Below are 14,075 nucleotides of genomic sequence, written 5' to 3'. Positions count from 1 at the left end.
CTCTTTTCTTCATGTCACAGTCCTCCCACCTCCACCAAGCCATGTTTGCTGCTCTTGTTGGAAATAAACCTGGGTTTGTGAAACTCTTCTTAGAGAACGGAGTGAACTTGGGTGAATTTCTCTCACAGGAAATGCTTGTCCGACTTTACAACAATATTCCAGATCACACTCACTTATACAAGAAACTGCACAAAGTGCTAGACAGTGAGAAGCAGACACAGATCAATGATACGCTGGAGAACAAGGGGAAAGTCCACCTTTATCATATCTCCATAGTCCTGAAGGAGCTGCTTGGTGAATTCATGGAGCCACTCTATAAAAGCAAATCATTTGTAAGTATCACATTGAGTTTTTTTGGGTTTCAGGTTCAGAATTGACTTGCCCACAGCAAATGGAGGGACCTAAAGGAGGGTGTTATTCTGGCTTGTGGCCTGTGACCAGCACTGGAACCTCTGTTGATTGCAATATGTAAATGGGTTGATTGGTGATAAATGACTCAGTGAAAATTTGCCCCGTACATTGCTGTTATGTTCTGTAACTCCAAAGCATAAAACTAATTCAAAAGGAAATAAGAAAGTTGAGAGGAGTGAGTCTTGGTTCATTTTCTACTCTATACGAGGCAAATGCATATCATGTGGTGGTGTAATGACGTATGCCATTTACATACTTTTACGGACAATCATAATGCATTATGTAATCAACAAAGAATGCTCAAACAAACAATATATTTACAATAGTGCTCAAATATTAATGAAGTATTAAATATGCAACACTCTTCCCTGCTTAGCTATAAACTCCAACTCAATATAGAATACATTTTAAGTACACAGTATACTATATAATACAACTGCAATAGAGACATCCACAGCATAGTAAATTTTAAATTGTCCCATTCAGGCCTAAAGATTTAATCATTGTGGAGATTTTCTCACTCTTGTGGGTAACGTCTTTATTAACGAGACAGGTCACTCTACGTGGCAGGTGAGAGATGCGGCTGTGAAAACAATCTCAGTTGTGGTGGTTTAGGAATTGACTCTCAGACTGTAGAAATAGTTCTGACAGCTCTGGACACCTTTCTCCTATTTTTTAACTTCTTGTCTTTCTTTTTCTCACCTTCCCTTTTCTTCTCATTTCTTGTATCTCTGAATTTGCTAATTTCTCAAGAAATTGGGTCTTGTTTATCCTCTTCCATTTCCATAGCACATGTCCTCCTCTTTCTTTTCCTTTTTCTTCTTTCTAGGATGTGCATCTTGATCTTGAGAAGGTGAATTTAATTCACTGGAGTATTCTCCTATTAATCCTTCCATTGTTCCCTTTACAATCTGATCTCTTTTTGTGGTTTCCTCATCACCAACATCATCTGACAAATCCTCTCTTTTTTTATCTCCAGCGACTCCTTTCTGTTTTTATTTCTTCTTGATGTTCGTGCAATGACCTTAATGCTCACAGAGCACACTCTGGTCCTCTGTATTCATAGAAGCAGAATGCTCCCAGCTTTCCTGAAGCTACTTGAACTCTCTTCCAACTTAAAACCAAGCCAAATTTCACAACTGCCTGATTAAAATCTCAGAAGCTTGCTCAGGTATGTTGCCCTCAAAAGCTGTTGTAGTTGGACCACTGCTTTCACCCCTTTCCTGACTCCTCTGAACAGCATGGTCCTCATAATCCTTCACTGGTCCAATATACTTTACAACCAGAGGCACAGAGATTGGTACCAATGCCTGTTTGCCCTCTGTTGGACAACAATTCATGGTGTACAGCATGGAGATAGTTGAGTAACTTCCTTAATTTGCTTTTGGTTGCAGGAGATGTGGCATGCAAATGGTGGATGGATCTCCAACCAAACTGTAATTGTCTCAACCACTGACACCACCACAATACTGGCCCTCTTGCCTTTACCACATACAAGCCCAATATGGCTTGTTGATTGTTGTATTTCACTGTTATAAATGTCATTCCCATAGGAATTACCTTTTCTCCAGTCCAGTTTCTTACTTGCATATCTGCAGGGTTCCATTCAGTATCTTTGAAATACTGTTCAAACTTATTTTATGGAATGACTGAAACAGCCAAGCCAGGGTCCAATTCCATTCTAATAAATTTTCCATTCACTTCTGGTGTAAGCCATATTGCTTATCTATTGTTACTTTTCACTTTTGTAAATCCAAAGGCCACCCAGTGCTGTGTCACTCTCATCATTATCAGAGTTTTTATCAACAGCCTGGAGATTAGTGCTCTTTTTGAAACTGCGTATTGACTTTTTAGCTTCTTTTCTTCCCTGCGCAGTCCATTTATTGTTGTCCGTCCAACATGCTCTTTGTATGTGTCCTACTTGTTGCATTGTTCATAAGTTTCATCTTTAAATCTGTATTGGTCTGGTGTATGGGAGCCAGCAGGCAGGTTTCTGTTAAGACATTGCAATTTTGTTCATACTCACATTGAGTCCTGACATATTCTGTCTGCTATTTTCTTTGATACAGCAATTTTAACTGCTCGTTCAAATGTAAGCTATACTTCAGTTAGGAACCATCTTTCAATGCCTTCTTGTAGGATTCCAGAAACTAAACAATCTCTCAGTACATGATTAAGTCCATTATCGAACTGGCAATGCTCAGTCTCTTCAAATCAGCCTTGTATGCTGCAATGGACTCCCGTTCCTTTTGAATCCTCTTATGAAACCTGAAGTGTTTTGCGGTCAATAATGGTTTCAGTTCTAGATGTTCCTTCATTACTTTCACTCATTTTGACTGGTTTAATTGGAGCAGTTAAACTTCCAGCAAATTGAATGCCTTTACATCCAATGCACTCAGTAAAATTGGTATTTGTTTCTCATTGGCTATTTCATTTAAAATACTGCTCAATCCATTAAGTGTACAAAATCCAGTTATCTTTGGTGTAATCAACCATCAATCTCTCTAATATAGCCAGCCATTTATGTTCTTTTTTTATGATTACTATCACTGATTCTGAACTCACTGTTTATGAACCTGTGTATTCTTCCATTTTCTACTATTTTTTTAACTTGACCATCTGTGTCTCCTATTCTGCAGAGATATGTGCTGCACTGCTTTTTTTTACTCAACTGTTTCTCACTGTGCTTTTATTTTAACTCCAACGTCTCGCTGTGCTTCAACAGATAGGTAGTTATCTTGGGTTCATTTAAAACTTCCTCAGCTTCACTGCTATGCTTTGTAGTTCCAAAACCTAACTCAAAGGAAAACAAGAGAGAGGGAAGATGTGTCTTAGTTTGCTTTTCACTTTAGCGAGGCGAGCATATATCACATGGTGGCTTAATGACGTATGCCATTTACATACTTGTACAGATAAACCACAATACATTATATAAACAACAAAGAATGTTTAATCAAACAATATATTTACCATATTACTCAAATATTCCTGAAATATTAAATACACAACAACCTCTTTTAAATGCATTTCCTCTAGTACTAGACATTTTTGTTCTCTAAGAATAAGATTCGGGGTGTCTGACCTATCTGTGCCTCTGATAATCTTAGATGTGTCAGGTACCAGAGCACACACATTTAAGCTGAGAGGGGTAAATTTAAATTGATGTGTGAAATAACATTTTATACACAGAGTAGTTGGTGCCTGGAATGGGCAGTAAATAGGTGGTAAGTGGAAACAGACATGAAAGTGATGTTTAAGAGGCTGTTAGATATAGATGAAAGTGCAGGCATATCAATCAGGTACAGGTGGAAGAGAGTTAGTTTAATGTGGCACTGTGTTCAGCACAGACATGGTGGGGTGAAGATCTGGCTCCCAACTGTACTTTTCTATGTTCATGTTTATATACCCCAGGGCCAGCATAGCACAAGTTATAACACAGAGTAAAGTTCCCGTTGCCTTAACCTACCAACTAAATCCAGGTCAGGGAGAAAAGAATGTAGCCATTACGTTCACGATCAATTGAAGCAAATCTCTCCTATTTCTCATTGCATCTCCTGTGGTCCACATCTGAAGGCCCTGCAACTGGAAAGAACTGCTTAGAAATAGAATCAGCAACTTTGCTGACTCTTAAATCTCCCTGCTGCCTGTTGGTTGATGACATAAGGAGGTCTCTTGGAATACTCTGTAAATGGAATATTTCACAGATTTAGATTAATTTATCACATACATCATACATGGAAAGCTACAGTCAAGTGTGTTGTTTGCATTAACAAACACAGCCTAAGGGGGGAGCAGCCTGCAAGTGTGTCCACGCCATCACAGCATGCATACAATGTTCAGCAGACTAACAGAACACAACAAAACAAAATACATCAAGTAAAAAAAAACAACAGCAAAATGAGCCCCTTTCCTCTCTCCCACTCACCCACACACACTTCAACTTCAGAACAGGCCTGCAGCCTCCAGTCTCCAGCCTCAGGTTTTGGCCATCAGGCTTCAACTTCCAGATTTCTGATCAACCTTCAGACTCCAACACCTAGACTAATCAATGACGGAACCCTGAAATCCAGATGAATTCCATACTCAAACTCCAGGCACAGCAACTGACTGGCCTTCATGTGTACAGCTTGTAAGACCTTCTAGCGCAGAGCCAAGGCCTTAACTGCAGAAGTCCTTTTTTTTTATTAGTTTTTCAAAACATTTTACAAATTAAAAACCCCAAATCCCAATGAGGAACATTAAAACAGTGCAAAATTAAGCATACAATAACAACATGCTACAAAGGAAGAGAATTTAACAAAAAAGCACCTAAGTTAAAGACAAGTAAGCTTAGTGTCCTCCCCAAGCCCCACAACACAAAAAAAACAACAGCAACTCCAGACCAACCACAACACAATATAGGGAGTATAAGTCAGGACAGCCAAACTCCCAGACTGTGAATACACTCAGCAACAGAGGATAATAATGCCTTCTACCAGAAAAAAGAAAAGGGAGCTGAAAGCAAGGGACCGAAAAGAAAAAAAAAACCCTAGTCAAGAGGAAGGTTATGAAAGTACTCGATAAAAGGTCCCCAGACCTTATGGAACTTTAGATCTGAATTGAGAACTGAATAATGAATTTTTTCGAGGTCCAAGCAGGCCAGGATGTCGTTATGTCATTGAGCATGAGTGGGCGGGGCAACATCTCTCCATCTGAGGAGGGTCAAGCGTCTAGCCAGGAGAGAGGCAAAGGATAATATTCGGCATTTGGTCGGACCCAAACATAAATCTGTCTCGCCCCAAAAACCGAACAGAGCAATTAAGGGGTTTGGTTCTAGGTGCTGATTCAGAATACACGATAACGTAGCGAAGACAGCTTTCCAGAATTTCTCCAAGCTAGGACAGAACCAGTACATATGGATGAGAGAGGCCATGCCCCTCTTGCATTTATCACAGAGCGGACTAACGCTAGGGTAGAATCGAGATAGTTTAGATTTAGACATATGGGCTCTATGAACAATCTTAAACTGTAAAAGGCAGTGGCGAGCACAAAGAGAGGTTGAGTTAACCGATTTGAGAACTGAATCCCAGCTCTCCTCAGATAAGGAGATATTTAAATCCTGCTCCCAGGCCATTTTGATTTTATCCATAGGGGCCTGTCGTAAGGCTGCTAGTTTATCTCGGATGATTGATATTAAGCCTTTACCTAGTGGATTCATGGAAAGAAATAGGTCCATAGCATTTTTCGCAGGCACTTCAGGAAAGTTAGGAATTAAAGGAGCAATAAAGTGTCGGATTTGGAGATATCTGAAAAAATGAGCATTGGGCCTATTGAATTTAACAGAGAGCTGCTGAAAAGAATGTCTAATGCCCTTCCTATACCAAACCTGGAATGCTGAATCGTATGTAGTAGGTAAAAAAAGGAGATTATGAGCAACAGGGCTGGAAACAGAAAACCCCTGGAAACCATAGCATTTCCTGAACTGAGCCCATATACGCAAAGTGTTAAAGAGGATTAGCTATTGATCTGGGCAGACTACTAGGGAGTGCAGTGCCAAGAAGTGCAGAGATAGATAATTCTTTGGTGGAGCTCAGCTCCATCGCTACCCAGTTAGGGCACTCGGGTTGGCCGTGGAAGAAAGACCAGAAGGTAGCACAACGTATATTAGCTGCCCAATAATATAAACGAAAGTTAGGTAAAGCCATGCCACCCTCTTTTTTAGATTTTTGGAGATGGATTTTATTAATTCTGAGCGCTTATTCTGCCACAGATATGACAAAATAATAGAGTCTAAGGAATCAAAAAGAGATTTAGGAATAAAAATTGGGATAGATTGAAATAGGTATAAAAATTTGGGGAGAACATACATTTTAACAACATTAATACGACGTACCAAAGACATAGATAGAGGTGACCATTGTACCAGACTCTGTTTTATAGCATATGAAAGATTGGCAAAGTTTTCACGAAAGAGATCTTTAAACTTCCTTGTGACTGTAATTCCAAGATAAGTAAATTGATTATGGACTACTTTAAAAGGGAGATCACGAAATGTTAGTTCTTGTGCTTCTTTATTAATTGGGAAAAGTTCACTCTTATGTAAATTAAGTTTATAGCCAGAGATCTGGCTAAACTGGTCAAGAAGTGAAAACATTAGAGGTAAGGATGTAGACGGATTTGAGAGAAAGAGTAATAAGTCATCAGCATAGGGAGAAACTTTATGCTCAACACCCCCTCTCCAAATCCCGGTCAATTCAGGGCAGTTTCGAAATGCTATCGCCAGAGGTTCAATAGCCAAATCAAAGAGAAAGGGACTTAAGGGGCATCCCTGACGGGTGCCACGTTTGAGATTAAATACTTGGGATTTCTGAAAATTAGTTAAAACAGAGGCAGTAGGACACAGGTACAGCAATTGGATCCAAGAGATGAAACTTTGGCCAAGGTCAAATTTTTTTAAGACTGCAAAAAGGTAGTTCCACTCTATACGTTCAAATGCTTTCTCCGCATCGAGGGAAATAACACATTCAGGAATCCCAGATGGAGGTGAGTATAAGATATTAAATAAATGCCGAATGTTAAAAAAAGGGAGACGATTTTTAATAAAGCCTGTTTGGTCATCAGAGATAATGGAGGGAATGACAATTTCTAATCTATGAGCCAAAACTTTAGCTAAGATCTTTACATCAACATTGAGCAGAGAGATCGGCCTATACGAGGAATACTCTGTTGGGTCTTTGCCCTTTTTTAAAAGAATAATAGATGCCTCACTGAAAGAGGGTGACAATTTGCCGTAAGTATACGAGTCAGATAATACTGAAAGTAACTGAGGAGAAAGAAGTGAAGAGAATGATTTATAAAATTCTACAGGGAATCCATCAGGTCCAGGAGATTTCCCTGAGGACAGTGCAGAAATTGCAATAGATGTTTCTTCTAATGACATGGGCGCATTGAGTTTGGCTTTGAAATCAGATGAAAGTGAGGGGATATTCAGATTCTGTAAAAATTGATCAACAGAGATATTGTCATTCAGAGATTCAGAGGAATAAAGCCAAGAATAAAAATTTTTAAATGCGTCATTAATTTCTAGATGATCCGATGTAAAGTCTCCGTTCTCCTTCCAGATCTTTGTAATATGTTGTTTGGCTTTGGAATGCCTCAGTGGATTGGCTAAGAATTTACCTGACTTATCCCCATGAATGTAAAAGCGACTCTTGCTTTCGAGAAGTTGGCGCTCGACAGGTTGAGTGGACAGAAGGTTAAATTTAGTTTGGAGTTCAATGTGCTTCTTGTATAATTCAGGGTTCTTAGTTTGGGCATATACTTGATCCAATTCTTTAATCTGGTTAATGAGGTCTAATCGATCTGCACAGGATCTTCTGTTGAGATTTGCTGTGTAAAAGATTATTTGCCCCCTCAGATATGCTTTCATGGCATCCCAGACAATCTGGGATGGCACTTCAGGTGATGTATTAGTGTTAAAATAAAAGGTTATCTGATCCTTAATAAATTTTTAAAAATCGTCATCCAATAGTAAAGTTGAATCAAACTGCCAGTGTTTATTCCTCTGAGGGAGACCAGGCAAATTCAGAGAGAGAGTAATTGGGGCATGGTCAGAGATCAGTATACTCTGATAGTCACAAGAGTGGGCAAATGGAATAAGTTGGATATCGAGTAAGAAATAATCAATTCTAGTGAAGGTATGGTGAACATGTGAGAAAAAAGAATAATCTCTCTCCGTAGGATGAAGGAAACGCCATATATCAGAGATACCATAATTAGAGAGAAATGATTGAATAGCTAAGGCAGATTTAGTAGGTGGTCTAGTAACAGAGGACGATCGATCCAAATTAGGATCTAACCAACAATTGAAGTCACCACCCAGTATAAGAGAGTATGAGTTTAAGTCTGGTAGTGAGGGAAAAAAACCGTTCAAAAAAATTAACATCATCAAAGTTGGGGGCATACAGGTTTGCTAGTGCAACTTTAGTGTTATATAGTTTGCCAGAAACAATACTAAAACAGCCATTTGTATCAGATATTTTATTATGGAGTTCAAAAGGAATATTTGAGTTAATAAGAATGGAGACTCCCCTAGCCTTAGCAGTAAAGGATGAATGAAAATGCTGACCCGCCCACTTTGACAAAAGCCGGGAGTTATCAGAACAACGAATGTGAGTTTCCTGAAGGAAAGCAATGTCAGCTTTGAGTTGTTTGATATGTGAGAATACCTTCCTCCTTTTAACAGGGTGATTCAATCCCTTTACATTCCAGCTCACGAATTTAAGTGCACTAGTCATTATCAATTACTAGTGCATAAAAGGCAGAAGGCATATAAAAAGTCAAGCAATACAATAGCAGTCTGGGAGCAGAGATGTAAACATAGATTCATAAAATCAAAACATATACATGTCCTGAGCAATAAAGAGAAATAATATATACAGTGAGTGATGTTGGAACTGGAAAATCCAGCCCACCCACACAACCCAAAACTAGACGGCTACCAAAACAAGTAGCTAGCTCTACCAAAAAAATTAACCCAAATACAACTTCCAGATCTGTGTCATTAACAGCAGTTCCGTATAAATACTATAGCAAATAGTAACTAGTTTATGCACTAGAATACGTAACTACAGATTAGTACACCTTCTGCAGGAATATAAAACTTAATACAGAGAAAATCAGAAGAAGACCAAAACTGACCTGCCCGCGAAAAATTATAGAAGAATAAAGTAAGAGAAAGGAAAAAAAAGGAGAGGAAGGGGAAAATTATAAATTCAAGATGAGTATTTATCAACTATTTACAGAGAAGAGAGAAAAAAATTCAGAGATTAGAAAAAAGGGGTGAAGAAAAGGAAAAAAAAGAAAAAAGTATAATAAAATAAATAAATATAAAAAGAAGGAAAAATAGATCGGCAATTAAACTGTGAACCAACAAACAGGGAGGCCTTCACTAAAGACTTCAAACCTCCAAAACAAGTTAAAGTCAGTTGTAGAACTCTGTAGATAAAGTTGTACAAGAATAAAAATAGATTACACACACACCAAATCCAGGGAGAGATTGTCAACAGCCCTTAGCATTTCGATGAATAATGTCTGAATGATTCAAGTAAAGTCTGAGTCCAGAAAAAGTAATTTTACTACGAGAAGTACTTATCCACCATTTTAGGAGGTCTGATCGGTTCCGAAGATGGCTGGATAGCCGGAAGACTTGCCACAAATGCTTCAGCTCCCTTCGCTGACTTAAACCACTTGTATTTTCCAGTGTTAAGCTTGATTCGTAGATCAGCAGGAGAACGAAGAGAGGGTTTAAAACCACGATCAAAGAGCACTTTCATTGTGCCTTTAAACTCAGCGCGCATCTTTAAGGTCTGGGGTGCAAAATCTTCCACAAAGCGAATGGTTGTGTCCTGGAAAATAAAAGAACCTCTGCGACGTGCCTCTACGATCAGATGGTGTTTTACCTGGTATTGATGGAAGCACAAGGTTACTGGTCGCGGGCGGTTGCCCGGAATTCCAGTGGGAACGTAAACCCAGTGTGCCCGTTCGAGCTCAGGCGGGTTCGGGAGCAAATCTTTCCCGAATATCTCACAGAGAAACTCGGCGAAAAACTTCACTGTTCATCCCTATTCGGTGGCCTCTGGCAATCCAAGAATTCTAAGATTGCAGCGCCTGCTGCGATTTTGAAAAAGAGTTTGTTACACTTTTCCTCCAAGCTGGAACAGAGATTCTCCAAGTATCGAACATGACTTTCTAAATCTTCAGAAGTCGAATCGATGGGAGATAAGTGTTGAGCATGTTCGTCCACTTTATCGTTGATCTGATCCAGTTTGTCTTCCAACTGTTTGAAAGCGGTTTTGAATTCCTTTAAAATTTCGTCTCGGAGCTGACCGAGCGCAGCCAGAGTCTCGTCTGAGAGAGCCGTCGCTTTCTTTCTCCCGGATTTAGAGCTCTTGCTCGACATTGTAAGTTAGAGGTGTTCACAGGCAAGTAAGAGGTACCGAAAAAGTTCCCGACTAAGGTTTAAAAAATGGAGTCATTTAGTGCAAAGATAGCGACAGTAACGGAACAGAAGTTCGGAGCAGCTAAGCAATTGCCATCTTACCAGAAGTCAGCAACTGCAGAAGTCCTTTATCACCCATCCACGTGTTTGGCCTTTGAGCATGGAGTGAAGGCCTGGGCAGGAGATGTCCGTTATCACAAGTTCACCACTCTCTGGCGGTCCTGGACTCGTCAGCCACTGGAATTATCCTACCTGCATCTACTCTGTCCTATTCTGTTAAAATTTCATAATTTTCCATGATCCCCTCTGATTCTTCCAAACTCTAGTGAATATAAGCCTCATTGTACCCCATGTCCCTCCATACCTCAGTTCCTGTTTTCTCTGGAATCAGTCCAGTGAACCTTTGCTAAACATCTCCATATCAAGGACATCCTCCATTGGATAAGGTGCAAATAATACCCAAAGTGTGATCCCAATTATTGCAATTGCAGAAAGACGTCTCAGCTCCAGTACCTGAATCTTCTCATTATGAAGACCAGCACATCATTTGATTTCGTTATCACTTACTGAAACAGCAACTGGTACACAAGAATACTCAAGGCTCATTGTGCTTCCCCATTTCCTAGTCAAGCACAACTTAGGTAGATTATATTAAAATATATTTGAATATAGAACAGCTCAGTATAGGACCTTCAGCCCACAACATTGTGTTGACACCTTAACCTGCTCTAAGATCAATCAAACCCTTCCTTCCATGTTTCCATCTCCCTTGTACCTACCTATCTTAAATATCTCCAATATATCTGCCTCTATCACCACTCCAACACATGCTGTGTAATAAAGCCTATCTCTAAAACCCCTCTTATACCTTCCTCCAAACACTTCAAAGTTATGCCCCATCATGTTAGCCCTGGGGAAAAAGTCTTTGGCCATATTAATGGGATTATCTTATAGACCTAATAGACAGGTGGAGTTTAGGAGCAAATTTGTAGTCAGATTGCAAACAGTTGTAAGATGCATATTGCTTAAAAGTAAGTGATTTTAACAATCCACATATTTACTGGGACTCCTTCCGGACTGGATGGAATAGAGCTTGTCAAATATGTTCAAGAAAGTTTTCTTGATCCGCATATAGAGGTCCCAACCAAAGAGAGTGTGACACTGGGTCTCCTACATGGGAATAAGAAAGTGCACGTGGCAGAAGTTTATGTAGGGGAGCACTTAGTATCCAGTGATGCTAATTCCTTTAGTTTTAATATAGTTATGGAGAAGAATGGGTCTGGTCCTCAGGTTAAGGTTCTAAAGACAAAGCATCAGAAAGCACCTGGCAAGGTAGATTGCAAAAGGTTGTTCTCTGGCAAATGGATGCTTGGTAAGTGTGAGTCTTTCAAAAGTGAAGTACTGAGAGTGCAGAGCTTGTATGTTCCTGTTATAACAAAAGGTTTGGTAGCACTGGTTTCTGAGGGGTATTAAGGCCCTATTTAAGAAGAGGAATTGCTTTTACAACTCCTCTGAGCGGCATGGTCATTCTTTTGCCCAATATGCTTTTCAACCAGAGGCACAGAGGTTGACACCAACATCTGTTTGCCCTCAGTTGGGCCATGGTTCATGATGTTTGGCATGTGGACAGTTGTGGCATCATCCAGCACTTTTCTTGGTTTGCTTTCAGTTGACTCTATTACAGGGGCTGTGGCACACAAATGCTAGATGGACCTCTAGTCAAGTTGTAATTGTCTCAGCCAATCACTTCCCAACAATGCTGGCCCTCCTGTTTTTACTACATAAAAGCTCACACGACTTGTTAGTTGTTGTATTTCACTGTAACAACTGTCATCCCCACAGGAGTTTTCTTCTCTCCAGTGTAAGTTCTTAGTTAGATATCTGCAGGCTTCAGTTCAGTATCTTTGAAATACCATTCAAACTCATTTTGTGGAATGATTGAAACAGCCTAGCTAGTGTCCAATTCTGTTTTTGTTCATTTACTACTCACTTCTAGTGTAAGCCCTATTGTTTGTCGATTGTTAGTTTTCACATTGTGAATCTTAAGGCTAATTAGTCCTACGTCACTCATTATTATCAGATTTTTCATCAACAGCATGCAGATTAGTGCTCTTTTTGAAACTGTAATGATTTTTAAAATCTTTTTCTTTTCCCTGCGCAGTCCATTTATTTTTGTCTGCCCACCATGCTCTTTGTACGTGTCCTACTTTGTTGCATTTTCTTCAGGTTTCACTTTTAAACCTGCATTGGTCTGGTGTTAGTGAGCTCCTGCCACAACGGTAACACAATTTGTTCAGCCAGGTAGGTTTCTGTGTGGAGATTGCAATTTTGCTCACGCTCTCTTTAATTCCTGACTGCAACTCAGTTAGGGCTCTGCCTGTTGTTTCCATTGATACAGCTATTTCAACTGTTGTTTTAAACATAAGTTGTGCTTCAGTCAGCAGTCTCCTTTGAATGCTTTCCTGTAAGATTCCACAAGCTAAACAATCTCTCAGTGCATCATTAAGCAAATCACTGAACTGACAATATTCAAACAATCTCTTCAATTCAGCCACAAATGCTGAAATGGGCTCCCCTTCCTTTTGATTGTGCTTATGAAACCTAAAGCGTTCTGCAATCAACGATGGTTTTGGTTCTAACTGTTCTTGTATTGGCTTCACAATATCAGCAAAACTCATTTCTGCTAGTTTGGTTCAAGGCAAACTGTATGGCTACAACCCCAACACACTCAGCAAAAGTGCTACTTGTTTCTCATTGGCTATTTAATTTGCTTTAAAATGCAGCTGAATCCATTCTGGATACATATTCCAGCTACATCTTGTATAGTGGAGCACATCAAGTGGCCAGCCATTTCTGTTTTTTTTAAACGATTATTATCACACTGTACTCACTGTTTATGAACCCAAGAATTCTTCCCTTTTCTGCCTTTTCTTTAACTCAATCTGAAGAACATTTTTAACTGGATTGTTTCTTGTTGTGCTCTTTAAAAAAAACTCAAACGTCTCACTACATTTCAACAGGTAGGTAGTCATCTTCAGTTTTCATTCAAAACATATCTCATCTTCGCTGTTAAGTTTTGTAACTCCTAAACATTGAACTAATTCGATTAATAAGACGTGAGTCTGGAGAATGTGAGTCTAGCTTGGTTTTTACTTTAAACAAAGTGCACATCACATGTATCATGTGGTAGTGTCATAACATGTGCAATTCACTTTTTTTTTTACATATAACCCATAGTAAATTATTTAAACAAATAAGAATGCTGAATCAAACAATAAGACTCAAATACTACTAAGAAATTTACAGCATTGCCTAAGATGACAACAGGATGTAGCTGAAGTGTGCCAAGGAATAGCAGATGGAACTTAACTCAAATAAGTGTGAAGTGATGCATTTTGGGATATTAAATCAGGGTGAAAGGTGGACAATGAATATCATCTGTTAGAAGTTAGTTTGGCCTGGTCAAACAAATAAAGATGTAGACTATTTTCTAAATGGGGAGTGAATTCAAAAATCAGAGGTGAAATAGGACTTCGGAGTCATAGAAACATAGAAAACCTACAGCACAATACAGACCCTTCGGTCCACAAAGCTGTGCCAAACATGTCCTTACCTTAGAACTACCTAGGCTTACCCATAGCCTTCTATTTCTCTAGGCTCTTAGAAGACCCTATTGTTTACGCCT

The 14,075-nt window shown here is 39.3% G+C and overlaps 1 protein-coding gene across 1 annotated transcript in view; it reads left to right on the top strand.

Annotated features, from left to right (window-relative positions):
- The window catches only part of trpm2 (transient receptor potential cation channel, subfamily M, member 2), a 172,491-nt gene that overhangs the window by 65,136 nt on the left and 93,280 nt on the right, over positions 1 to 14,075 (top strand). The window contains exon 12 of the mRNA XM_059967444.1: positions 21 to 332. Coding sequence (XP_059823427.1) covers positions 21 to 332 — 312 coding nt within the window. The remainder of the gene's footprint in view (positions 1 to 20; positions 333 to 14,075) is intronic.

The sequence above is a fragment of the Hypanus sabinus genome, chromosome 4 (genome assembly GCF_030144855.1).
Source record: "Hypanus sabinus isolate sHypSab1 chromosome 4, sHypSab1.hap1, whole genome shotgun sequence".
Lineage (NCBI taxonomy): Eukaryota > Metazoa > Chordata > Chondrichthyes > Myliobatiformes > Dasyatidae > Hypanus > Hypanus sabinus.
The sequence above is the reverse complement of the archived record's forward strand: the minus strand, read 5'-3'. Positions and strand labels throughout refer to the sequence as shown.